This window comes from Chrysemys picta, chromosome 10 (genome assembly GCF_011386835.1).
Source record: "Chrysemys picta bellii isolate R12L10 chromosome 10, ASM1138683v2, whole genome shotgun sequence".
In the NCBI taxonomy this organism is placed as follows: domain Eukaryota; kingdom Metazoa; phylum Chordata; order Testudines; family Emydidae; genus Chrysemys; species Chrysemys picta.
In genome coordinates this window covers 75,456,934-75,481,537 of record NC_088800.1, presented here as the reverse complement: position 1 = coordinate 75,481,537, position 24,604 = coordinate 75,456,934, and the positions used below count along the sequence as shown (strand labels likewise).

At 46.6% G+C, this 24,604-nt stretch overlaps 1 protein-coding gene across 3 annotated transcripts in view; it reads left to right on the top strand.

Annotated features, from left to right (window-relative positions):
* ADAP1 (ArfGAP with dual PH domains 1) overlaps positions 1-24,604 on the top strand; it is a 109,813-nt gene that overhangs the window by 73,029 nt on the left and 12,180 nt on the right. For 2 of the 3 annotated variants that reach the window (XM_008164677.4, XM_005289151.5), the window contains 3 exons: positions 9,092-9,204; positions 14,521-14,667; positions 24,235-24,318. In XM_008164677.4, the coding sequence (XP_008162899.1) occupies positions 9,092-9,204; positions 14,521-14,667; positions 24,235-24,318 (344 nt within the window). The remainder of the gene's footprint in view (positions 1-9,091; positions 9,205-14,520; positions 14,668-24,234; positions 24,319-24,604) is intronic. The other variant, XM_042853169.2, reaches the window with a different exon arrangement.

The window sequence follows — 24,604 nt, the reverse complement described above, 5'->3', positions numbered from 1 at the left end:
CTGCCTGCAAGCCCGGTCTTTAAGTGGTTGTGTGTTATGTTGTGGCAAAGAATACCTTGCATGAAATCTGTGTTCAGATGGTTTTGTAAAATATGTTTGACTTAGCCTGAAGGATTGATATAGTGTAAGGGCTGGTCTACACTAGGGGGGGATCGATCTAAGATACGCAACTTCAGCTACGTGAATAGCATAGCTGAAGTCAAAGTATCTTAGATTGATTTACCTTGGGTCCTCACAGCGCGGGATCGACGGCCGCGGCTCCCCCGTCGACTCCGCTACCACCGCTTGCTCCAGTGGAGTTCCGGAGTTGACGGGGAGCGCGTTCGGGGATCGATATATCGCATCTTAACGAGACGTGATATATCGATCCCTGATAAATCGATCGCTACCCGCCGATATGGTGGGTAGTCTGGACGTACCCTTAGAGAGAGAGAGCCTGGAACCAGTAGCTTACCAGTTTGACTCCAGCCAGGGTCACTAGTGATTAAATGCTGTCACCTCCTGATAGCTGTTCTGTGGCCTATGTGAAAGGGGTTAGTGTTCTCAATGCAGCTTCACATGGGCTGATGGGCCCCACCCGCACACACACAAAGTAACAAATGATGTTACTGGGCTCCCGTGTTGGCATTCTCAGCAGAGGCGCTGAGCATGGAAAATGAATGAACATTTCATGTGTAGAGGATGGGTCCTCCAGAACCAGGTGGAGGTGCTTTGCCAGCATGATGTGGGGAAGCTCACTCCACCCCACAACCACGTGCGCAGTGGATAATGACAAATCTTCCATCTCCAGGGGCAAATGACACATTTCCCTTTGTTATATGTTATATGCAGTGTTGTTGTAGCCATGTTGGTCCCAGAATATTAGAGAGGCCAGGCGGGTGAGGTAGTATCTTTTAGAAGTTGGTCCAATAAAAGATATTACCTCACCTACCTCGCCCATCTTACCTTTCCCTTCATCAATAACGTCAATTTTTTCCTAAAATCCTGTCAGAAAATAGCCTCCGTGTGCATGCAGTCTCGCCCCTCCTGTCTTCCATTTTATATTTCAGCTAAAACCACAGACATACCCTTTCAGGCTGCTCCAGTACTGATCTATACATTAATAATGACATTATCCCTTGGAAGGCCACTGAGATGTCCCTAACATGGCTTCTCAATCACCTTCCAAGACATCTCTTCCTGCGTGATTTAGCCATTCAAGTGCTAATTGCCTCTGATTCAGTCAATCATTTGCAGAGTGAGTGGGTTAATTGGGTATAGTGGAAGCAATCAATTTAATCAGCAGCTTGGTTCCATAGCTGAGGCGCTGCAATGCAGCAGGACAATAATTGGTTTATTAGCTCCTGGAAGGCAGCAAAGACAGACTTGATGGCAATGGGAAACTCTTTTCTGTTTAAAATGGCCTTCAGGAAAGATAATTTGCATATTAAGTGATTGTTAGGAAAGGACTGATTAGTTAAAAGACTGGAAATTCTTGCATTTGAAATATGTTCATGCATAAGAAACCATTTTGGTGCTAGTGCGTGGAGACCTGGGCCTTGGCAGCCAGTTACAATGTGAAGAATATGCGTCCAGTCTCCAAGGAGACTGGTTGTTTCAAGTATTTGAGTGATCCTGATCGGTGCCAGAATGACAGAACTAGCAATAGAAGATTCATTGAGTCACAAAAAAGCAATAACACAAGTAGCCGCAGTGCCCCCCCCTGGCCCGGCAAGTGCGCCTCAACCTGATTTTTTAGGTACCACTTCAGAGGGCAAAAGGGTAGTTCAGTCTCCATGCTCACTCTGCGTTTTCTGGTTTTTATACAGGCCACTGAACAACCTCAGCTGGTAACAACTATCAGTTGCAACCAACCTGGTTGCGTGGTCCATGGACCAGTGACCTAGAGGCAAAATCTCTCATTAGCAAGTCCCCAAGCCACTCACTCCCTCTTAATTGACATGGGGTTGCTGACATCACCAATAAAGTCTTTTCTACACACCAGTAAACACTTAACTGGCAGTAAGTGCATTTGTTCAAAGAAATGACTATGCAATTATTTGTAAGAAGCTGTGCAGCTTAAACTCTTCAGCACCACGACAGTCAGGGAAGAGAGCTGGAGACATTCTGTGGTAGATGAAGAGACCATTTAGGGCCTTATCCCGCAAACCCTTGCTTAGATGATTATGATTAGTGCTTCATAACTGAACAAGTCCCATTGACTTATGTAGGGCTGCCCCTGTGAGTCACCATTGCAGGTTGGCCTGGTCGGAAAACGGAATTTCTGCTTCTTGGGAAATTGTGACATTCAATGTCTGTTTTCATTCTGAATCAATAAGGGAAAGGGGTTTCGTTTTCCAAACCTAATAGCATCCCCTGTAAAATGCTCTGCTTTTAGGGAAGCCCCTCCCCACCCCCATTCTGCAGCCAGTATTTTAAGTGCCTTCCCGTAGCTGTTTTCAGGATCTTTCAGACAGAGACATTCAAATCAGAGCCTCTTGCTGACCTATTTAATTTGCCTAGGGAACTTGGATGAGTTCATGTTCAGTTCAAGTCCAAGTCCATGTTTTTTCTGCTTATCAGTGTTGACAGGGGTGCAGACTCTCATTTTGGGCAGGCTAGAGAAGTGACTCCTAAGGACGTTGCCCTAAAGGAAGGAAGAGAGAAATGAAGCAAGCAACGGGTTTATAAAAATCGATACCAGTGCATAATGGGGATTAGCAGCTATGGCTATACAGCAATTAGGGTTCTCAGGACATATTTTTTGGTGGCCTCAGAGTGCGGCCACCAACTCTTGCTGGTGGCCACTCTCATGCTTTTTCCTAAAACATTTAATTCGCTTTAGGAAAAACAAATAAACATGCAAATACACATGTCCAAATCATCGTCATTTATTTATTTATTGCTAGCGAGTAAGTCCATTGTGAAAAGTGATATTAACAAACATTTCACCCCAAAATTCAACAGCTGTAGTGCTCAGGGGCAGCTCCACATTACCTCACAAGCTGTGTGGGCCTATTGCTCACCCCACTCAGGGATTTGCCCAAGGAACTGCTGCTGTTAACAGCCACAGAGCTTCTACCCGTGCTCATGGGCTGCACATTGACACTGTGACCCCACCAGGTTAGGGCCTGGTCCTTTGGACAACTCCTGCAGCTCATAGGATTTGGCCCCTGCAGGGAAATCCTGCCCCTTCCTCTGCAGTCATGGAAAGGCTCCTGGCAGTGGAACCAGTGCCTGTTGGCTACCAGTAGGGTAGGTAGTATATTTGGGGGGAGTGTGCACTCCTGCATGGCAGGGAGCCCCTGTGGGGATGGGCAGAGTCAGGGAAGAGGATCATTTTGTGCTGGAGGGGAGGTGTGTGTCAGTGCCATAACAAGGGCGAGGCGAGCGAGGCACTTGCCTTGGGCGCACAAAGCGGAGGGGTGCAGTTCTACTGCCCAAGCGGGGCAGAGGGGGGGGAAAAAAAAGCCGCGATCGGCAGCGCTTCGGCGGCACCTCTACCGCTACCGCTGCTTCGGGAATTCAGCGGTGGGTCCCTGAGTCCCTCTCGGAGGGAAGGACCTGCCGCCAAATTGCCGCCGCCGCTTCATTTGTTCTTTGCTGGCAATTCAGTGGCGGGTCCTTCCCTCTGAGAGGGACTCAGGGACCCGCTGCTGAATTGCCGCCGAAGAGCCTGGAGCCGGCCCTTGCCTCGGGCGCAAAAATTCCTTGTTACGGCTCTGGTGTGTGTTGGGGCCTAGGAGTGCTACCTCTACTAGCAAGGTGTGATAGCCTCCCCAGAGCAGCTCAACCAACATGCAACAGGCATGGGAAGTTTGTTGTGGGGGTTCGGCTTGTAGGGAAGGAGGATTGTGAAGCCTCCAGTGGTTGAGATAATCATAGATTCATAGATTCTAGGACTGGAAGGGACCTCAAGAGGTCATCGAGTCCAGTCCCCTGCCCTCATGGCAGGACTAAATACTGTCTAGACCATCCTGGATAGACATTTATCTAACCTACTCTTAAATATCTCCAGAGATGGAGATTCCACAACCTCCCTAGGCAGTTTATTCCAGTGTTTAACCACCCTGACAGTTAGGAACTTTTTCCTAATGTCCAGCCTAAACCTCCCTTGCTGCAGTTTAAGCCCATTGCTTCTTGTTCAATCCTTAAAGGCTAAGGTGAACAAGTTTTCTCCCTCCTCCTTATGACACCCTTTTAGATACCTGAAAACTGCTATCATGTCCCCTCTCAGTCTTCTCTTTTCCAAACTAAACAAACCCAATTCTTTCAGCCTTCCTTCATAGGTCATGTTCTCCGCACCTTTAATCATTCTTGTTGCTCTTCTCTGGACCCTCTCCAATTTCTCCACATCTTTCTTGAAATGCGGTCCCCAGAACTGGACACAATACTCCAGTTGAGGTCTAACCAGCACAGAGTAGAGCGGAGGAATGACTTCTCGTGTCTTGCTCACAACACACCTGTTAATCCATCCCAGAATCATGTTTGCTTTTTTTGCAACAGCATCACACTGTTGACTCATATTTAGCTTGTGGTCAACTATAACCCCTAGATCCCTTTCTGCCGTACTCCTTTCTAGACAGTCTCTTCCCATTTTGTATGTCTGGAACTGATTGTTCCTTCCTAAGTGGAGCACTTTGCATTTGTCTTTGTTAAACTTCATCCTGTTTAACTCAGACCATTTCTCCAATTTGTCCAGATCGTTTTGAATTATGACCCTGTCCTCATCGTCTAAACTTTGTCTGAACCGCAACACTTCCGGGCAGCCCTGGAAGCTGAGAGCCCAGCGGCCCTCAGCTGCCCTTTATCCCAGACAAAACATCTGAAATGTTGGCAACTCTGAAAAACTGGAGGTGAGATTTTAAAGAGGAAAAAAAATGCTTCCCCTTTATGGTTTGTTAGCTTTGATATTGGTCACCGTGTCAGGCCGGCATCAGATGTTCTTCCTGTTCACTCTCTCCTGGCAATATCCTCCCCTCCCCCCCCCCCCGAAATTCAGCCTCTGGCTAGCCTGTCATACCGCTTCTGGAGAGGTGTTATTGTTTCCCAGATGCCTCATACTGCTGAGATTCTGGAGCTGCCTCTCTAGTTTAAAGGGACGACTAGAAATGGATTCTGATGTATTCTCCAATCCCTTCCATTAGCTCCATGCTGAATATGGATTTCCTCAAGAAAATACAAACGCTTTAAATATCTACCCTTGATTTGTAAACCACATGGCAAATCTTTGAGAATAAGCTGTATAACATTTGTTATTCAAGAGAGCAACCAACAGACATAGACCATCAGAACCCAGTACGTGTTTCTGCCTCATGTGAAGCAAATCTCGCACTTTCATATCATATCAGCTAGGCGTCACCTACAGACTGTCTGTCTTCTGTCAGCACCCTCAAAGGAGAAACACATTATTCCCATTCAGATCCATCGCGTACAGAGTATGTAGCATTTTCACTGATGGATACAGACTTGACAGGTAGATGTGTCTTATTAGGAAGCCTTCAAAGCTTCAGTTCCTCATGAGGTCAAGTGAATTAATTTGTACCATGGTGGTGATGAGAGTCCTCTGGCATCAATCAGTGTATTTCATGCTCATCTTGATATTCGCAGCTGTTGCAGTTGTTGGCCAGGTTGACACTAGATCCTTTTAGCTGCTATACTAGCGGGCCACATATAGGCCAAAATTAGGTGTGGGATTGTTCAGTTTGCTTCTTCTCTTCTTCTTCTGACTATTCAGCTTGCGATGAGTCCCATTTCTACTGCTTGGTGAAATGCACCCAGAGATCCCAGGTGCTTGCTGAGCTCAGATTTTTTTTTCTATTAAAAAATGAAAGAGAAAGAGGGAAAAAAATGCCCCTGTAGTTTGAATTGGATTCTCTGGCCCACTCTGTCCTCCGAGGACAGAAGGCCTGTATAGGTCATTGAGAAGGAGGTACTAATGGTGCAGAACAATTTTGGTTCCAACTCGCAGTGCTGCAGAGAATATTTGTGGTTTTTTTTATATTCATTATTTGGATTTATACGTGTCTCTGTTGCTCGTACTCGGGCAGGAGATAGTCAGAGGTTTAACCTAAAATGGCAGAGCTTTTCCAACAAAGGAGGGAAGAGGAGAGCTGGCAGGTAGAAGAATTTCACTGACCACAGAATGTAAAGACAATAGCCCTGCTAGGGCCATCTGGTAACTGTAAAGGAAGTTGTGTAACACATCCTGGTGATCCCGTGGGAGCAGGATGACTAGAAGCATGGAATAATGGAGCCAAATTTTGCTCTGATTTAAATCACTGTAAACCTGGAATAACTCCATTGACCATTTACATCAGTGTAACTGGGATCAGCCCTGAGGAAACAAAGAGAAACTAATTTATCCTGGATTTAGTGCAGTGAATAAGGCACGGGTGGTGGGTGGTGGGCTACGCAGAGTCTGAGGAAAACCAATGAGCAGGATTTTGACTGTAAAAAATGAGGGAGGGGTTGCACACAGAGGTGGTGAGCAGCTCCTCACGAGACTTGCTCTGCTGTGGGCTGAGGGACCAGCTGAGACCTGCACAGTGGCTAGCATCAGGATAGTGAATCCGTGGGACTTGTGGCACTTAGGTTCAACCGACCTCAGGTAACAGGGATTGTACGGTGCTGTGTATGAGTGGGTACTAGCTCCAAGGAGGGATCCTTTCTGTTACACACCTGCTTCCATAGGCGCCAACTCCATGGAAAAAAAAATAGTGGTTGCTCAGCACCCACCAGCCACCTGCCAATCAGCTGTTCAGTGGCGGGCGGGAGGTGCTGGGGGAGGGGGGAGATGGGGGAAGAGGCGGAGCAAGGGCAGGGGTGTGCGAGGGGGTGGAGTGGGGGGAGGAAGAGGCGGAGTAAGGGTGGGGTCTTGGGGGAAGGGGTGGAGTGGGGATGGAGCACCCACCCAGAAAAATGAAAGTCAGCAGCTGTACATGCCTCATAGCTGTGTGTGTGTGGCTGTGCACAATCTGTACTAATTTTAAATGATAGGTATGTCAATAATGTATTATGGGATATCCCTAGCGACGGGTGAAAATGCAAGTGCTCTTTCCAGAGTAGTAGCACACATCTGTACCTACTGGCAGCCAAGGGGTTGTCAGGGATGGTACGACAGGGCCCAGCATTTTAAAAATGAAACCCGCTCCAATATCTGACCCCGATAGAGAGACAAGGAAAAGAAAGCACTGCCGACAGGCTCTAAATCGTCCCATCACTTACAGCTGAATCAAGTTATTGGCCCATTTACCTCCTGCATTCCAGCAGTCTGATGGGTATTTTGGATTTATGCTGTGCTGTGGAGTTCACATTCGGAATTAGCAACAGTAGAGTTTTCACCATTGCGTTTATTTATGCCTAACATTAATGGCTTTGATTAACACTTCAGGGAAGGTCCATTTCAGCTTTTGGGAGACCAGTTGGCCTTTGCTTTCATAAATCCAGAAGGGTAAATATAGTTTGAAAAAGAAAGTTGTGTGATACTGGTTTACAGATTATAAACATAGGCACATTTAGGGGTTTTGTTTGTATCTTTAGCAGTAGCATATACAATTAAATTATCTTGCTTCAAGCTCTCATCCATACAGAACATTTTTATGCAGCTCATACCTGGAAAGCGAATAGCACTTTTTTTTTTTTTTGTCTGTGGTTTATATAAATTTGGCTTGATGATGGACATTTACAATAACAGTCACTGGTAGAAATTTCTGAAATGCACTCCCAGGATGGCATTTCTGTAAATTGCCGTTTTATAATGTGCATGCAGATAATAGTCTGCCTACTAATATTGTAGCTACTTTGCATATAGAGAGAGCTTAGTTACAAGTTAAAAAGCATTTAATTGTTTCGCTTTACAATCCTAGCTACTGAGAGTCAATAATAAAAACTAAATAGAAGAGAGAAGAGAAATTGAGAGAGAAATCTCAACGGGAATATTTTTATAATTAAGATCTCAAACTGAAGGAGAGCATCAAACAGCTCGATCAGTATTTATAGTGATTGTGTAGGAAACTGCTTGTAAAAAACAAACAAACAAAATGTTGTAAAGTAAGGACAATGCTTAAAATGTTATCATTTGTGGCTAACCTGCACATAATCTGGCTAACCTGCACATTCCGGCTGTTGTGCCACTGGAGAAGGGCATGCAGTGGTTAGTTGCCATTGTGTTTGCTGTTCGGGAATGCTGAGGTAGGATAAAAATCAGCCTTTTCCTGATTTGTTTTAAAAATAATTTGCAAAAACAAAATCCTTGGATGGACTTTAGTGCTGGTGAAAGCCGTGTGGGGAAACCGAACAGGAACAATATGGGTGGTGAAAGCTGCTTCTTCTAGTGATAGTCCCTATTGTATTCCACTGAGGGTTATGCGCATGCTTCCCTGTGATGTCTTGCTAAAGAACCTCAGAGCTGGATGGAACCGCTCAAAGCGGGAGAAAGTAGTTGAGTGTCCCATGGCTCAGTCAGGTGCTGATCCAAAGTCCACTGAAGTCAGTGGAAAAGCTTGTAAGTTGTTTTTTTCCCTGTGTTTTTTTGTTAAGGTATGTGGAAATAGTCCCATTGGCTTCACCGAGTTTTGGGTATGTCCTATCTGAGCAGACAGACTCCAAAAGCAGTCAGCTATGTCCTTCTGGTTTTCTGTGTTATCAACAACTATCCACCGGGAACTGGGTTTTATTTTTTCCCTCTGATTCCTTAGTAATGTCAACACTTGGGGCCAGATCCTGCTTGCCTCAGTTCTGCTCCAGAGGGCTCCTTGCGCAAGCAAAATGAGCAAGATTATTGGGTGAGACATTCTGGTGAGGGTGGTGTATTGGGAACCAATGAAAGAACTCAGCAGTGTCTCTGAAGGCTTCCCCAGTGTCTCTGAATGCGATGTGCAGTGCGAATCCCAGACCGCCTGTCAAATCGCGGTATCAAAGACTGGCGACCTTTGAAGCACAAGATACAAAAGAAAGAGAGAGAGAGCAGAGTGAGGAAGGCACGTCTGAGGGGAAAAGTGGCTTTGTGGCCTGTCGGCTCTGTGTCTTGTAAAATGTTCATTTTTCAGCTTTTCTCTTTAAAAAACAAAACTTTTCATTCATGATTCTCTGTTATTTCTTTCCTTTGCAGGGTACAGAGAAGGGCTTCTCTGGAAGAGAGGACGTGACAATGGGCAGTTCTTAAGCAGAAAATTTGTGTTATCGGAACGGGAAGGCGCACTGAAGTACTTCAACAAAAATGATGTAAGCATCTGGGACCACAGCACAGTCACCAGAGGTTTTGTTCATGTGGGTTTGTCTTTGATCAAACAGTCCCCCTGGAACCATTTTGTCATAAGGAGTCACTAACTTTTCAAAGATGCCAGGTCGTTTATTCTTCTACTGCTCTAGGAACGAAAGCCCAAGGCTCAGATTTCTAAAAGTATTTAGATATTGCTGGGCTCAGTGGTACAATACTGAACTGATTTAGGAGCCAAAATTTCATCTTAAAAGGGGATTTAGGCATTTAGGAGGCCAAATTCCATCAACTCTCAGTGAGAGTTTGGCTCCTAAGTGCCTAAATCCCCTTTCAAAATGATATTTGGGCTCCGAAATCAGTTATGCATTGCAACACTGAGCACAGCAACATCTAAATACCTGGGCCCACCTGTGTAGAGTTCTGCAGCTCCCTGATCCCATCATCTTTGTTTTCTGAGAGCAAGAAGTTTCTCTTGGCTCTAGCTCTGCGATGCTAGATCATAAGGAGCCGCCAATCCTCTCAACATCAGTTTTATGCCTGCGGCCACACTGTAGTGGCGGCAATATCACACAACAGAGGAGAGGCTGCAGGCCCACTGTGGTGTTTGGATAGCAGAAGGAATTTGAAAGCCTACGGCAGCTGCAGTCCTTGGTTTGTAAACTCCAAGGGCACAGAGGGGCAGACAGTGAAGAGTTCTCCTTTGGATTCTGAATGCTCCCTTAAAGACCATGACAAACAGTCATAAAGGAAAATGCATCTGGTTTTTTATATTTCAGTGTCAGGCTAGGAAGTATTTGTCTTCTTCTCAGGAGTGGATCTCATTTATTGTAAGTGAAACGTGGAGCCATTAAAAAAAAATTACATTTGTGATGAATGGACAGGAACTTTACTGTCATGCACTCACTAAGCAGAGAAATCCAATGTGCTTTCCTGGCCTTTTTGCATAAACCCAGCGGTGCCTTGCCGTCCTTGTGAAAACCTTGCACCTCTGTGGGCCCCAGTCAGTAGGGAAGAGAAGCTGATTTGCCACCTGCCCCACTGCCTGCTCTTAACACATAGCTGTGCTGGATAGCTCAGTGGTTTGAGCATTGCCCTGATAAATCCAGGGTTGTGAGTTCAATCCTTGAGGGGGCCATTTAGGGATCTGGGGCAAAAATCTGATCTGTCTGGGGATTGGTCCTGCTTTGAGCAGGGGGTTGGACTAGATGATCTCCTGAGGTCCCTTCTAACCCTCATATTCTATGATGTGTCTCTGAACAGTATTCTGTGCCGGAGGCAGCGCTGCCATTAAACGCATGATGGTGCAGCTAGTCTGTATGAATGCTGGATGAAAGGATGTGGTGAGATGTGGACACTGGACATTATTTTATTTGTTTTACCCCCAAATCCTCTCGTTAGTTTCCCACACTACAGTTCTCCTTCTCACCCAAGTAGAACTCTTGTTAATGTCAAACCCAGGCAGTGCTGCACCCCCCTCTCTCCTCCCCTCCTCTCACAACTCCCCCCCACAACTCCCCAACCCCAATCTTGGTCCTTATCTGTAAGTACCGTTGGGCCAGTTCATTTAGTGGTGTCAGGAGTGACATTCAGATTCAATACTAACCAGCCGATGCATCGAAACAGTGTCACTTTTAATGCTGATCCCTCTCCCTCGCGCCTCAAGCATTATCCCTCTGCTCCCCTGCAGCCTTTTTTTAATGTCAGCCTTATTTCCTCAATCCTAGGATTTGCCAGCCGTTTTGTGTACGGGCTTAATGATTGTAAGATCTTTCGTTAACAAGCCGTGGGCAAAAATTCTGTTAAAATAATAGTGGATCGAACCAGCAGCTGTCTTTTGTGGCGGCTTGATGAGCGATGGCGTCATGGAGAGGAATGGTAATGGAGGGAGAGACATCTCTCCCGGTACTTTCTCCTCCATTTCCAGTGGCTAATTTAGAGGGGTATTGCTGTCGTCATCTCCACCACGTGCTCTTTGAGGCAGTCCTGGTTTGTGGATGGGAGAAATGCAATCACAGCCTAAAAGGAAGTGAGAGTCTCTGGTAACCCAGATGAAGTTGCTTGCGTCCACTCCAGTGGTTTAAAAACTTCTTTCATGGTACTCAATGTGACGCCAGCACCAACCACGGGTGTGATGGGAACCATATTGTCCACACACTTCCACCCTGCTTGGATTTCCCCACCACCTCTCGTATCCACATCCACTTCGAAACCACAGAAAGGCTGCATGAGCACAGGGCTGCATACTTGTATTCGCTGTGAGGTGGGGACTTACCCTCTGGTGACTGGGATACAGGAGCTCAGCTAGTCTGACCATATGCACATGGTAAAAATCAGCTGCTGTGATCCTAGATGTACTCCGCTCCCTGCCCAAAAATAATTGTGGCAGACGGCGCATCTCACTCAAGCAAGTAGTTGTAAGCCAAGTCATGGGAAAAGAAAAACCCCTCACGAAGCCTGTCCACAGAGATAGCGATGTTCATAAATCCAGGATTTTGGTTTAGGCCCATTCTACCAGGGTCCATTTCTATTGGGCCTGCTTGTGTATTCTGTCATGGCTGGCGGGCTGGCTGCCATCTCCAAGGCATATTAGATATATTTGAAGTATTGCCTGTTCGTTGAATTCAGTACAAGTATCTTAGGCCACCTACAGGAGGTGGGAGCTGGTTTGTTTTTCTTCTTGGCTGTAGGTGGAATGGGCTCTCACTTGTACAGAGTAAGGGCATGTCTGTTCCTTCTGACTCTAAAGCCAAGGAATCCAAAATCATCACCAGTCTCTCCTCTGAAGGGGCACTTGGCTATTTTGGGATAACTTTGATCAGGACCCAAGTGGTCCATGCCATGCTGTATTTGAGCCCCCTGTGAAAAATGGGTGTAATGATGCTTTCCTACTTCACGAGGGCCTTGGGAGGCTTATTTCAATAAGCACTTAGAGATCTTCGCCTAGAAGGGGCATTGGACAAGGGAGTATGACTAGTGTAAATTCACTGTTGAAGTAGTTGGGAGAAGAGATTACAAAGAATGCGAACCAGCCTCCTGGTCATTGTTTCTGTTAGAACAAAATAGATACAAACTGCTGGTCAATTTCCACCGCTGAATAAACATGGCTTCCAGCAAGTTTAGTGGCTGTTCCACTCTTATGCATCTAATCACAGGGCTTAAAGCACTTGGCACCTCCAGCCAAGTGTCATAAAAACAGTCTCCAGTTTGTTCCATCTTCATCACGCCAGCGCAACCCGAGAACTGAATGTTTATCTGAATGGTCAGAAGGTGAAGCATGAAGTAGAACCGGTCTATCTACGTGTGACCTTAGACGGCACTCTGAGTTACCATGCCCACCTGAGGAAAACAGCAGCTAAAGTTAAAACATGCAACAATCTTCTTAGCAAACTGGCCACGTTCGTCATGGGGTGCCCGTGCTCCAACTTTGCAGACGTCAGCGCTTGCCATCTTGTATTCGGTGGCGGAGCACTGCGCACCAGTTTGGAGTCAATCGTCACACACCAAACTGGTGGATACGCAGTTACATGCTGCCATGCGTGTCATCTCTGGCACCCTGCGTCCGACTCCACTCCCAGGGCTCCCAGTTCTGAGCAATATCGCTCCTCCTCATATCAGATGAGAGGTTGCCACTGGCAAGTTACTGGAGAAAGTTCGCGCCAACTCAAGCCTGCCGCTGCACAACGACCTTTTTAAACCACCAGCTGCATGTTTGCTGTCACGTCGCCCATTATGGTCTCATCCACCACGCCAGGACGTTAGGGCAGGAATGCTCTGGCGAGAGGAATGGATCTGTTATAATCCCCAGCCAGTCCCTCGTCGCCGACCCTACAATTTGCCCGCCTGGTTTTGACCTGCCCCATCGCCAGTGGTCCCTGTTGAACAGGTTCCAGACTGGGCAAGGTCTCTGTGCAGCCAACCAGTATTGCCGGGGCCTTCATCACAGCCCTTTGTGCAGCTGCGGCGCGACGCAGACGATGACGCATGTTGTCGATAAATGCCTGCTGACTAGGTTCCGCGGTGGCCTGGAAGAACTGCATCACGCCACTGAAGATGACAGCGCTTGGCTAGATGACCATGCACATGCTAAATAAATAAAAGCACTTACAGGGCAAGATCCTTGACTGACATCAGTGGGGCTACTTTGATTTGCACCAGCTGAAGTTCTGACGCACGGTGCATAGCACTTTTAGGGCCTAGTTCTCCATTGTCTTACACCAGTTGCACCCAGTTGTAAGTGAAGGGAGCTACAGCGGCATAAAACCAGTGGTACCAAGTGGACAGTAGTAGGGTCCTTAATCGTCAAAGGGCTTTATTCACCTTCAGTAGCTAAATCCACAGAGGGCCCCTTTGGGGCAGGTTAATTGTTAGACCTACTTCATATGAGTGGAACCTGTGCTACAGAGGTTCAGTAAGCTGCCTCGGAGGGAGTCTGTGTCAGCCCTGGGATTAGTGCGCAGGAGGTCCCAGCTCCCGGACTCCTACTTAGACCTAATCCGTAAAACAGATCTCACCAGAGAAATAAATGATTTTCCTCCTTTGCAAGGGTTGGAAAGTGCTCGGCTGTCTCTTGCTCTGCCCAAGGACCTCCCAGTGTGGGGGCAGATCAGAGCAATGTGAGGAGTTCAGTTAAAAGCAAACAAATGTGTTTGTGTAGGAGAGAGAGCATGACCCGTGTGGAAACTGGCACTTTGCGTCCGGACAGATAGCGTGGCAATACGAGATTCATTGTCATTGGCAAGGGAATAATGTTCAGTTCTCCCAGGCCAGCAGTGGACTGGTCCAGGATGCTTGGGATGCTGAAAGCATCCTGGCCTATTTGGTAAGTGGTCTGTATTTTTTGCCTGGCTGAGCACATTGGTAATAGTGCTCAGCCAGGCAAAAATACAGGCCATTTGCTAGTCCGGTGAAGATGCCAGTGGGAATCTGGAGTCCGGAGGAAGGTGACTGAGAAGGGCGTGGGAGAGGGGGTTCTTGTGCTAGGGAGGAGGCATGTCTGAAGTCACTGTATTGCACAGCATCTTGTCTTGTGACCTAGCTGGTTCACCCCTTTTCTGGCCTGAACCTTCCCCCCTTGTGCTATAGTATTACACCAACTCTGCTGAATTTCCCAGAGCTGCAAAGCGCTTTCCCAAGACGACGGCAGCCGTTCATGGTGGGCTAGGTAAGCCGTTCATGGTGGGCTGGCTGCATAATCACCAGGCCGTTTTGTTGACCAGCAGCCTGAATAGGGAGCATTTCTGAGTACATGAACTGCACGCTGGTTTGAAAGATGCTTTTCTGGTTGCTTTTCAGATGTTTATTCATTCAACTGTGTTTTCCAGGCAAAAGAACCCAAAGCAATTATGAAGATTGAACATTTAAATGCGACTTTCCAACCTTCAAAAATAGGGAACCCACATGGACTACAAATCACTTACTTGAAGGACAACAGCACAAGGAATATCTTTGTCTATCATGAAGATGGCAAGGTGAGAGCTCAGAGCTAACGGAATAGGCTGGTTTAGGTCCCAGGTGACATGGGTGCTTCCACAGAGCCTGGTCTAAGGGATGCACTTAGGGTGACCAGATAGCAAGGGCAAAGAATTGGGATGGGGATGGGGGTAATAGGCGCCGGTATAAGACACAGCCCCGAATATCGGGACTGTCCCTATAAAATGGGGACATTTGGTCACCCCAGCCTAGATGCACTAGAACAGCCACATGCGGTGCCCCCTTGCCTAGCGCCTTCCAATCAATGGAACCACAGGGTTAGTGGCAATAAAAATTCTCTTTTTATTTAATAGGAAGCAAATAGAAGGGGCAGAAGAGGCAGAGCCTCCTGGGGAGGGGGAGGGAAGAAACCAAGTGGTCCCTGAATGCCTCTAAATAAATGCATGTACTGTGTAAAAGCTCAAAAGCTTGTCTCTCTCACCAACAAGTTGGTTCAATAAAAGATATTCCCTCACCCACCTTGTCTCTCTAAATATATGTAAGAGCAGCGCTGCCCATGGGCACCCCAAAATGCAGTCCTAACCCACTTCCCCCTCAGCTGTGTGGCAGTCAGATTGGAGAGGCAGTTGCGACAGTTTTGGGGGGTATGTCTGCCTCCAGTTATGAATTCCGTTGGGTTGTGTGAACACGATCTGTAATTGGAACCGTCGCTCTGGATTAGATCATCCACTCTGTAGCGGGGAAGCTGTCTGGAAAGCTGCGACAGGCTGCCATCAAGAGCCATCCGGACTGAGTGGCTCTCCTCTGGTGAAACAATGGGGCTGCCCCCCATAGGGCCAGTGACTTTGAATAGACATTCGATGCTGAAACCAGTTGGAGGGTGGAGGGGTCTGGACCTCCTCCAGCCTACACACCTGGCTGAGAGAATTGTTTCCTGGCTTGACCACCTGAGCCAGAGGGGCAGAGATTGTTTCAAAAGTTGTGCTCCTCCTCCAAGCCAAAGGAAGCTGTTCCATCTCCAGGAAGAGAAAGCCCAGCAGAGGAGTGGAGGCTGGAGGTACCGTGCCTTCCCTAAGGACCTAACTCAGGCTCACAAAAGGGAATGAGATCAGCCGGAGAGCGGTGTTCAGCAGTTTGTGATTTTCCATAGAGCTGTAACTCTCTTGTCCTTCTTAAGTGTGTGTGTGTGTGTGTGTGTGTGTGTGTGTGTGTGTGTGTGTGTGTGTGTGTGAGAAATCCCTTTCCTAAGCCCGTGTGCCTTGCTGTACTGCCATGTGGTCCCTGAAGGGTATAACTAAGACCAGAGCTCCCGCAGCCACGTGGTCTCTGGCAGGGAATGTGTCCAAACAACTGGGGGGATCAAGAGGACAGAGGCTTCAGGGTCTGCACCTCAGAATGCACCTGAGAGACCCAGACTTAGAAGCAGGGATCCAGAGATGACAGGTAACTCTTGATGGTGGAGGGAGGAGGGAGATGTTACCGCCCACGTGTCGCCTCTGGGCTGAGGAGCAGCAGCAGAGCCAGGAGTGTCAGGGCAGCAGCGAACAAGCGCCTCAGGGAGCTTCTAGTGGCAGCCAGCCTCTGCGGGCAGGGGCCAGCTCCAGGGGGCATCGCTGGCTGGCGACAGGCTCTCATGGGAGAGGCAAGAATGCATCAGGGGGGCAGAGCACATTTAGAGTGGAAAGCCAGGGGCCCGAGTGGGCCAGGAGGCTCCCAGCAGGTTCTGATCCGCCGGTTCCTGGCAGGAGGTGACGGTTTTCAGGGGTGTGTGCTCCACAGATTGAAAAACTCTGTGCTAAATAGGAGGCAGAAATCGGGAGGGGGGTGTGTGACCCTGCATTGCCTCTGCAGTGGTCAGTCACTGTCCAGACCCAAGGAGCTTAGCAGTTCATAGGATCCAGGGGTTGGCTCCCATCACTGGTGTCGTTTCAGAGAGTGGGACCGGAGTGACAGGAGCCATCTCGCAACTGTATTTCCTTCCCCCAGCTACTTGGAACCCACTGGATCATAAGGCCAACCCTGAAATGGTCATCAAATTAAAGCCCACAGCTGTCATGTTTATGGATTTATTTTCCTTTGGTTGTCAAGCTGCCTTCATCCTTGGACACTGCATGAAACTAAGCAGGGACTGTCAGACTAGCACAGCAGGGTTTCACAGTACTAGCCATTCCTGCAGGAGAAGGATCACCTTGCTGCTTAACCAGTTGCTCACTATTTGTCCACACAGACCTCGTAAATCCAACAGCTTTCCTAGTGGCAAGCGGTCCAGATGCAGGGTAGATTCACTCCCCAACTCATCTCCAGACAAAACAGGCCCGTGGTGCTAATAGGAAACAATACCCCATTGATAGATCTGTAACAAAAGTGATCTCTCTTCCTCTGTGACAGATTCAGGGTGAGGTAATTTTTGAGAACACCTTTTTGCTTTTGTGCTGCGCTGCAGTGGATCTGAACTGGCTTCCTGCTTAGTTCTGACCCTCCTTGTAGGCAGCAATTAGTGTGTCCAGTCAAATTAGTCAGTAGAATGGTGCGCTTCCATGGTGTTAGCTCTTCTGTCTAGCAAAGGATGGATGGACGGATGGATGAAAGCAAACACCGATTCCCCATTTTCAAACGGATAGGTCTTGCCATAGGCAGGAAGGGGTGCTTGATTAGGTCTGCATACCTTGTGATTGCTTTGGTGATATACTTGCAGAGCTGTGTTTCTTTAGCCTAGTCTGAATCAAGTGGCGATGGCTTCTCCGTCTTAGCACTCTGCAGTTCATTGCTCAGCGCACAAGGAGACAGTCACAGTTAATAGTGCAGTGTGTTTCTGAATCTCAATGAGCTGCCCCCCACAGGAGCTCTCTCCAAAAACTCCCACTGCCCCACATGTGAAAGCTGTGACAAGGTATCAGAGTCTTATACAATGGAGGTGATGAACCTGATCACGAGGTAGCTGTTCAACATTGGCAAGGTGTCACTCATGTCATGGACAGTCAATTCCCTGGCAACAATTTTACTCCAGCGACTCCTGCTTATGAAAGATGTAGATGTTATCATGACTATTTATGATTGGTTTAGTGCTGATGATCTACTTGGCCCTGTACAGCACACAAAATAGAAACATTCCCTGTCCCGAACAGCTGAAAGACAGATACAGACAAGATGAAACATACGGGGAAACCCAGACAGGGCTAGTTTTTTTCTTTTAAAATGATAAACTCCCTGCTGAACAGCCTCATAGAAGAAGTGGTTTGTGTGGCTTTGTCTGTTCTTTTAAGAAGGACCTTGTGGTCTGATTCTCCTCTCGCCCTGGAGTTATTCCTGCGTTACAATGGTGAGACAAGGTGGGTGAGATCATATCTTTATTGGGCCAACATCTGTTGGTGAGAGAGACAAGGTTTTGAGCTTACACAGAGCTCTTCTTCAGGTGAGTGAGAGGAGAATCAGACCTCTGATGTAGCTTTTATATGCTGAGCTGTTGTTTTTGTGTAGACTATAAAGCAGCAGTTCTCAAACTGTGGGTCTGGACCACAGAGTGGGTCACAACCCCCTTTGAATGGGGTCACCAGGGCTGGCTTAGACTTGCTGGGGCCCCGGGCCGAAGCCAAAGCCCAAGGGCTTCAGCCCTGGGTGGCGGGGCTCAGGTTGCAGGCCCCCTGCACGGGGGCAGTGGGGCTTGGGTGGGTTCAGGCTTCGGTCCCCCCTCCTGGGGTCGTGTTTGTTGTCAGAAGGGGGCAGGGGCTGCGGTGCAATGAAGTTTGAGAACTGCTGCTATAAAGGAATGACCTGATTTGGGACTTTTCCCTCTACTGTCACAGGGCCTCATTCATCCCCAGTGTAACAATTGATGTTAGCAATGTCCCATCAGAACTGAATGTAGCCCAGCTCTAGGGGGAGGTTTCATTAATACAGTGTCGGAGCTCAGTCGTACATCAGCATGCAATGGGTGGGAGGTAAACTTACTGAGAGCGCTCTGGGATTGCTCTCCAAGTAGTTCTAATGCCAGAACGCTCCTCTCATGAGCTTGGGTAGTCCAGAACGTGAAGTAATCACAGGCCCATCTCAATGTTTATTCAGTCAGTTAAATAGTTATGTAAAGAGCCCCACTGTTTCCCACAGAGTTTTCACTGAAACAAAGTGTTGCTATCTCAAATGGCACTAAATGTTAAACGCTAGTATTAAATTTTAAATGGAAAATGTATTAAAGCTGGAGATGATATTGTTTAGCTTTAAAAGGGAAGGGTGGTCTTCTGGCCAAAGGGCAGGATGGGACTCAGAAGGTCGGGGTTCTGTTTCTGGCTTCCTGGGTGACCTCATTCCAGTCACATCATCTACCTGGGCCTCAGTTTCCCCATCTGCAAAATGAGGCTAATAGTCACTTCACTTCTCTGTAGCTCAGTTTCCTCTCCCAGCCTTTGTCTGTCTCATCTGTTTAAGCTCTTTATTGCAGGGACTGTCTCTAACTGTGTCTATGTAGTCCACGTAGCACAGTGGGGTCCTGAACTTGGTTGAGGTCTCTAGGTGCTAATGTAATACAAATAACAGCGGGACTCAGATGCTATAACCAGGAGAGAGTGTGGCATAAATACCTAGGGCTTCATCTACATGGGCAAGTTGCCCTGGTATAGCTTAAGGTGAGAGTTTAAACCAGTGCAAACCACTGTGTGGGTGGGTGAGATTCTGTGGCCTGTGTTGTGCAGGAGGTCAGACTAGACGATCATAATGGTCCCTTCTGACCTTAAAGTCTATGAGTCTATGATTCTTATTCCGGTATAAGGGTGGCATTTTTTGTATTGGTTTGGTTTTTTGTGTTGTTTAGTTAGTCTACTAGGAACAGGTTTAAGTTAAACTGAAATAGGCTTGAATAAAGACTGGGAGTGGATGGGTCATTACACAAAGTAAAAACTGTTTCCCCATGCTAATTTCCCCCCTACTGTTACTCACACCTTCTTGTCAAGTGTTGGAAATGGGCTATCCTGATTATCACTACAAACGTTTTTTTTCTCCTGCTGATAATAGCTCACCTTAATTGATTACTTTCGTTACAGTTGGTATGGCAACACCCATTTTTTTCATGTTCTCTGTGTATCTTCCTACTGTATTTTCCACTGCATGCATCCGATGAGGTGGGTTTTAACCCACAAAAGCTTATGCTCAAATACATTTGTTAGTCTCTAAGGTGCCACAAGTATGAGCATGCACACAGGAGTTTGCACTGATGTAACTATATTGGTTTCAAAACAGATTTAAATTAAACCGGTTCAGCTCTCTCATGCAGACATGGCCCAGGTAGATGCCTACTTGTCGCACACATGTGAGGCTTAATTTATTAATGTTTGTAAAGTGGGTTTGGTGCCTCAGATGGAAGGTGCTGTGGAAGGGCAAAGTCTTGTTTGAAATATGCACGCTGTTTGGGTAGGAAAGGCTGAGGAGTGGGAATTGATCACTTTTAACAATCAATCTCCTGAGTCTATTGTACCATTAAAACCTATTTGAGTAATTGAGTTGAGTGACATGGGCACTAGCCCAGACCATTCACACACAGCACCATTTACATATGGCTACTGGCGTGTTCAGGGTTTAGCTACTGAATTGGTTTCCTGAGCTCCTCTCTGCAGGAAGTCTCCTGTAGGGCACCCTGCTTGGAAGGCGAAAAGCCTTAAGCTGCTGGGTTACTCCAGGCTAGAGAAGCGATGAGTTGGGGGAGCCCCTCTCCCCAAAGCTGCCCCTGTTTCGAAGCCCTACACCGAGCTTTGGTAAGGTTCTGAAATGTTTGGTTACTGGACTGTGCTGGGTCCAATAGAACTGAAAGAGGTGTCAGCATAGCATCTCTAATACAACTGGAGATGCAGATATCTTAAGCATCTGTTGCTTGAGAGCCAGCTATTCCGGGGACTGTCAGGTAGGAAGGCACATTGGAAGGTTGTAGGTTTCCCTGGGCTCATGAATCTGAGGCGCGGCCCACAATGTATGGATGTTGAAGTTCAAGTCTGGGGCTGGAGGCACAATGTGGTTGCTTAAAATCAAGAATCTGGAGTTGGCAGTTGCTCTTTTTCTCCTTCACAAGTGAGGTGGCAAAGAGCGGAGACCCCACCAAAGTCAAATGTAACAGTCAATAGCTTAGTTTCCGCTTGCTGAAGTATTAGAGGCATAAAGCGATAAATGAGTCTCTTTTCTTCAGAGGCTGTTTGAAAAGACATCCTTTTAGTCATAAAATAGGCAAGGAATTTTACGTGTTTTTCTGGTTGATATATTATTTGGAGATTATTTCCCTTATATTTATAATTTAATTTCAATGCCTGATGGTTGATCTTCCTGTCTTGCCATACTCACCTGTACATTTTTTTTCTGACTTGCTAGAATAAACTTGATTTTACCATTGCCCTCCTTATGTCGGGATAGCTGTTTAATAAGCTATGAAACAAGTCAATGGAGCAATGACAATTTACCCTAGCTGGGGACCTGCCCCCATGTAGGGAGGAAAGATGTCATAAAACACTATAACACGTTACAAGGGTCAGGGAGGCAACCCTCCAACCTGAGATCCCAAGCAAACAAACTACTGATCCATTTGGTGGCATTGTATTTATTCTTCATCTGCATTTTGATAAAAAACCTCCCCCCTCCCATAATTCTAACTCAATTTGCTCATCACTAACATCAGATTCCACTGCCTTCTGCTCTTCCTCTTTCTGGTGGTATGGTGAGGGCTGGGTCTGTTTAGTTACTCCAGATAAAAGAGTAAAAGACGACTAAGTAAAATCTCAGACCTTTGGCCAAGACTTTCCAAAATGCCTAGCAATTTTGAGTGCTTCTATTTTTGCCGAACTTGAGACACTTAAAAGACCCATGAGTTTTCGAGGGCACATCATGTCCTGAAAAATCAGGTGTCTGATTTTAAGGTGTCTCAGGTTGGACATCCAACAATGAAAGCCTTCAAAATCACTAGCTGCTCTTTAAAATCTTGGCTCTGAAGCATAGAAAAGTTTAGCATCCCTAGAAGTTGGCTTCAGGTTTGATTTATTCTCTCCTCTGCTAAAACAACCTCACTTGAAAGAGTTTGAGATGTTTATTGTAGGTTCAAGTCTCGCTTACTTAAAGTGTTCCAGACTTGTGAGTTAGTGAAGTCTTCACATGTATTAATAACATGCAGTTATTTCAAAATCTTCCTCCACACTAATTGAGATGCAGACAGGTGTCGGACATCCCTTCCAGAACACCTTCAATTGTCTCATACCTTTGAATTGTAATGCAGTAGTTGAAAGTGCACTGATGCAGGTAATATACTTTAAATTCATTTGAAATGTCCTGAATGAAACTTAAAAAAAAGTCCAACAGCACAAGATCTGGAAATCTCTCCAGAAACAAATCCACAAATCAGCCTGGGGAAAAAATGGAAATTAGTACAATCTAAATCATTAAAGACATAACACAAAGAGAGAATTTACTCCAAAAAGGAAAAAGTGCTAGAGACTCCAGGAAGTCCATTAAGGACTTTACTATTACTATAGATTTTTACATGGAAGGTGGTCAGAAATCATGGCAATGGGTGGCAGTATAAAACCCTAAAATAGGCCCAAATTCAGCAAAGAATTTAAAATATGTGCTTAAGCCCCATTGGCCTCAATGAGACTCAAGCACAAGGTTAAGTCCTTTGCTGAATTGGAACCTACCTATAGTCTCTCATTCACTGTTGAAATGTTGACTCCCACTTTCTATCAGCCAGTGATGCCAGCCTACGTTGCTCACTTGTTATGTTTTCAAGCAAGCGTTCTCCCATATGGCCACTCACGCTTGGGATGAACTCACCGTAAATAGCCACAGAGCTCCCTCATTAAAATTCTCCTTTGCTGTGATGCCTATAATAAATTTTACCACCGGCTGGTGTGCTGAGACCATTGGCTATCAGGCTTGACCAATATTGTCTCATTGTTTCCTTGTATTTCCCCCTCTGTCTGTGTCCACCTGTTGTCTTACACTTAGAGTGTAAGCTCTTTGGGACATGGACTGTCTTTTTTGTTGTGTTTGTACAGTGCGTAGCACAATCGGGTCCTGGTCCAGGTATCCAGGTACTCTTTGGTGCTATGGTAATACAAATTATAAATGCACCTTCTGAATCACCAACCTCACTTCCTGCAGCACCTGGGCTTTCTTCTGGAAACCACACATCCTAGTCAATCCCAGGCCCAGCTTGACTTAGGCCAGGTCTACACTACCCGCCTGAATCGGCGGGTAGAAATCGATCTCTCAGGGATCGAATTATCGCGTCTCGTGGGGACGCGACAATCGATCCCCGAATCGACACTTCTACTCCACCATCAGAGGTAGGAGTAAGCGCCGTCGACGGGGAGCTGCGGAGGTCGATTTGCCGCCGTCCTCACAGCAGGGTAAGTCGGCTCTGATACGTCGAATTCAGCTACGCTATTCTCGTAGCTGAATTTGCGTATCTTAAATCGACACCCCCCTCCCCCGTAATGAGGACGTAGCCTGAGGTGTTGAGCTGCAGGCTGGGAGCTATGGATTATGACTCATGTGGTACAAGTTTTTCTCAACCCTAATAGAACTGTGTTTGTTTCGTTTTGTTTTGAGAAATGAAACTTCCCAGTTCTGCAGTGACTGTTTTATGTTGTGGCATCTGGAGACTGCTGCATGTTACCAAAGCGCTAATAAAATGCACTCTGTCAGATGAAATGTTGTGTAAGAATCCTTTGTGGTAAGCTTTGGTGCAGGGACTTCAGACATATGTACAATGAAATGGCAGCTGTACACTGTGATACTGTGTGTTCTGTATTGTCCAACCCTCGTCATAACAATCCCATGTAGGAGAGAAGAGACAGGGCTCTGTTGTAGTGAACATAGAGGGGTTTTCTGTTAGTTCTCTGACTGTAGCCTCCAGTCTGACTAGAAGAACATGTGTTGCTTGTGGTTACCACACAGGGTCTCCCCATGGCCTGTCCTGAGCTAAGCAGTTGTAGAAGAAATTGCTGACTACACCCTATGTGTTAATGAAAACGATTACTGCATAGTGTAGGCGTGGCCATTGCCACCTGCATGTATATTTCGTCCTGTACTCAAAGGGTTAATTGCCATTCCACTATTTCCAATAGAATATGAACGCTGTGCTGCAGAATGTTACCAGGTCTTTCAAGCTGATCACTGCTGGCTAATGAAGTGGTTGGGGGAATACAAAAGGAGCAAAACTAACTTCTTTTGAAATAGAATACAGTGTTCAAAGAACACCATTGAGACGAATGTGAGAAATACTGGGTAGTACAATTCAGCCATGGAAACTGAATTACATTCTAGATTTTGATTTAATTTTGTTTGTATCTTTAGGCTGCAATTCAGCAAAGCACTTGAGTACGTGCTTAACTTGGGGCATGTGCTTAAGTCCATCCCTCTTCAGCAAAGCCCTTAGGCACCCTTTGAACTCAGTGGGGCTTAGGCATATTTTTAAAATCTCTGCTTTTGCCTGGCCCTCCCTCTTCAGAACCACAGCACAGCTGAGCCCTGTTACCGGAGACAAAATGATGGGGAAGACAAGTCAGAGCAACATCACCGCAATGATCACTGTGCAGATTGTATGTTTGCTGACTCCAGCCTCTCTTTTTCATTATCAGGAAACAGTGGATTGGTTCAATGCCATCCGTGCAGCACGGTTCCATTATTTACAAGTGGCGTTCCCTGGAGCTAGCGATGTTGATGTGAGTTTTTCCTTGTCGTTTTTAGCATCTCCTTAACAAGCTGGAAAGCCTGGCGAACCCTCCATTCTTCAGTGTCTGCTTTACAATTATTATGTTCAAATGATTTTGCTGGGAACTAGCGTCCAGGTGCAACACCTGCTACTGCATCTAGCCACAGAAACTGCGGTGGGGGTGTACATTTTAATTCCTGCATTCTCTGTATTGTGCCAGATCCTGTTTCTGTGGTTGTAAAGGGCTGCTTGCTACAAAGCTACGCATTTAAAACGGAGTTTAAAATAAAACGGTG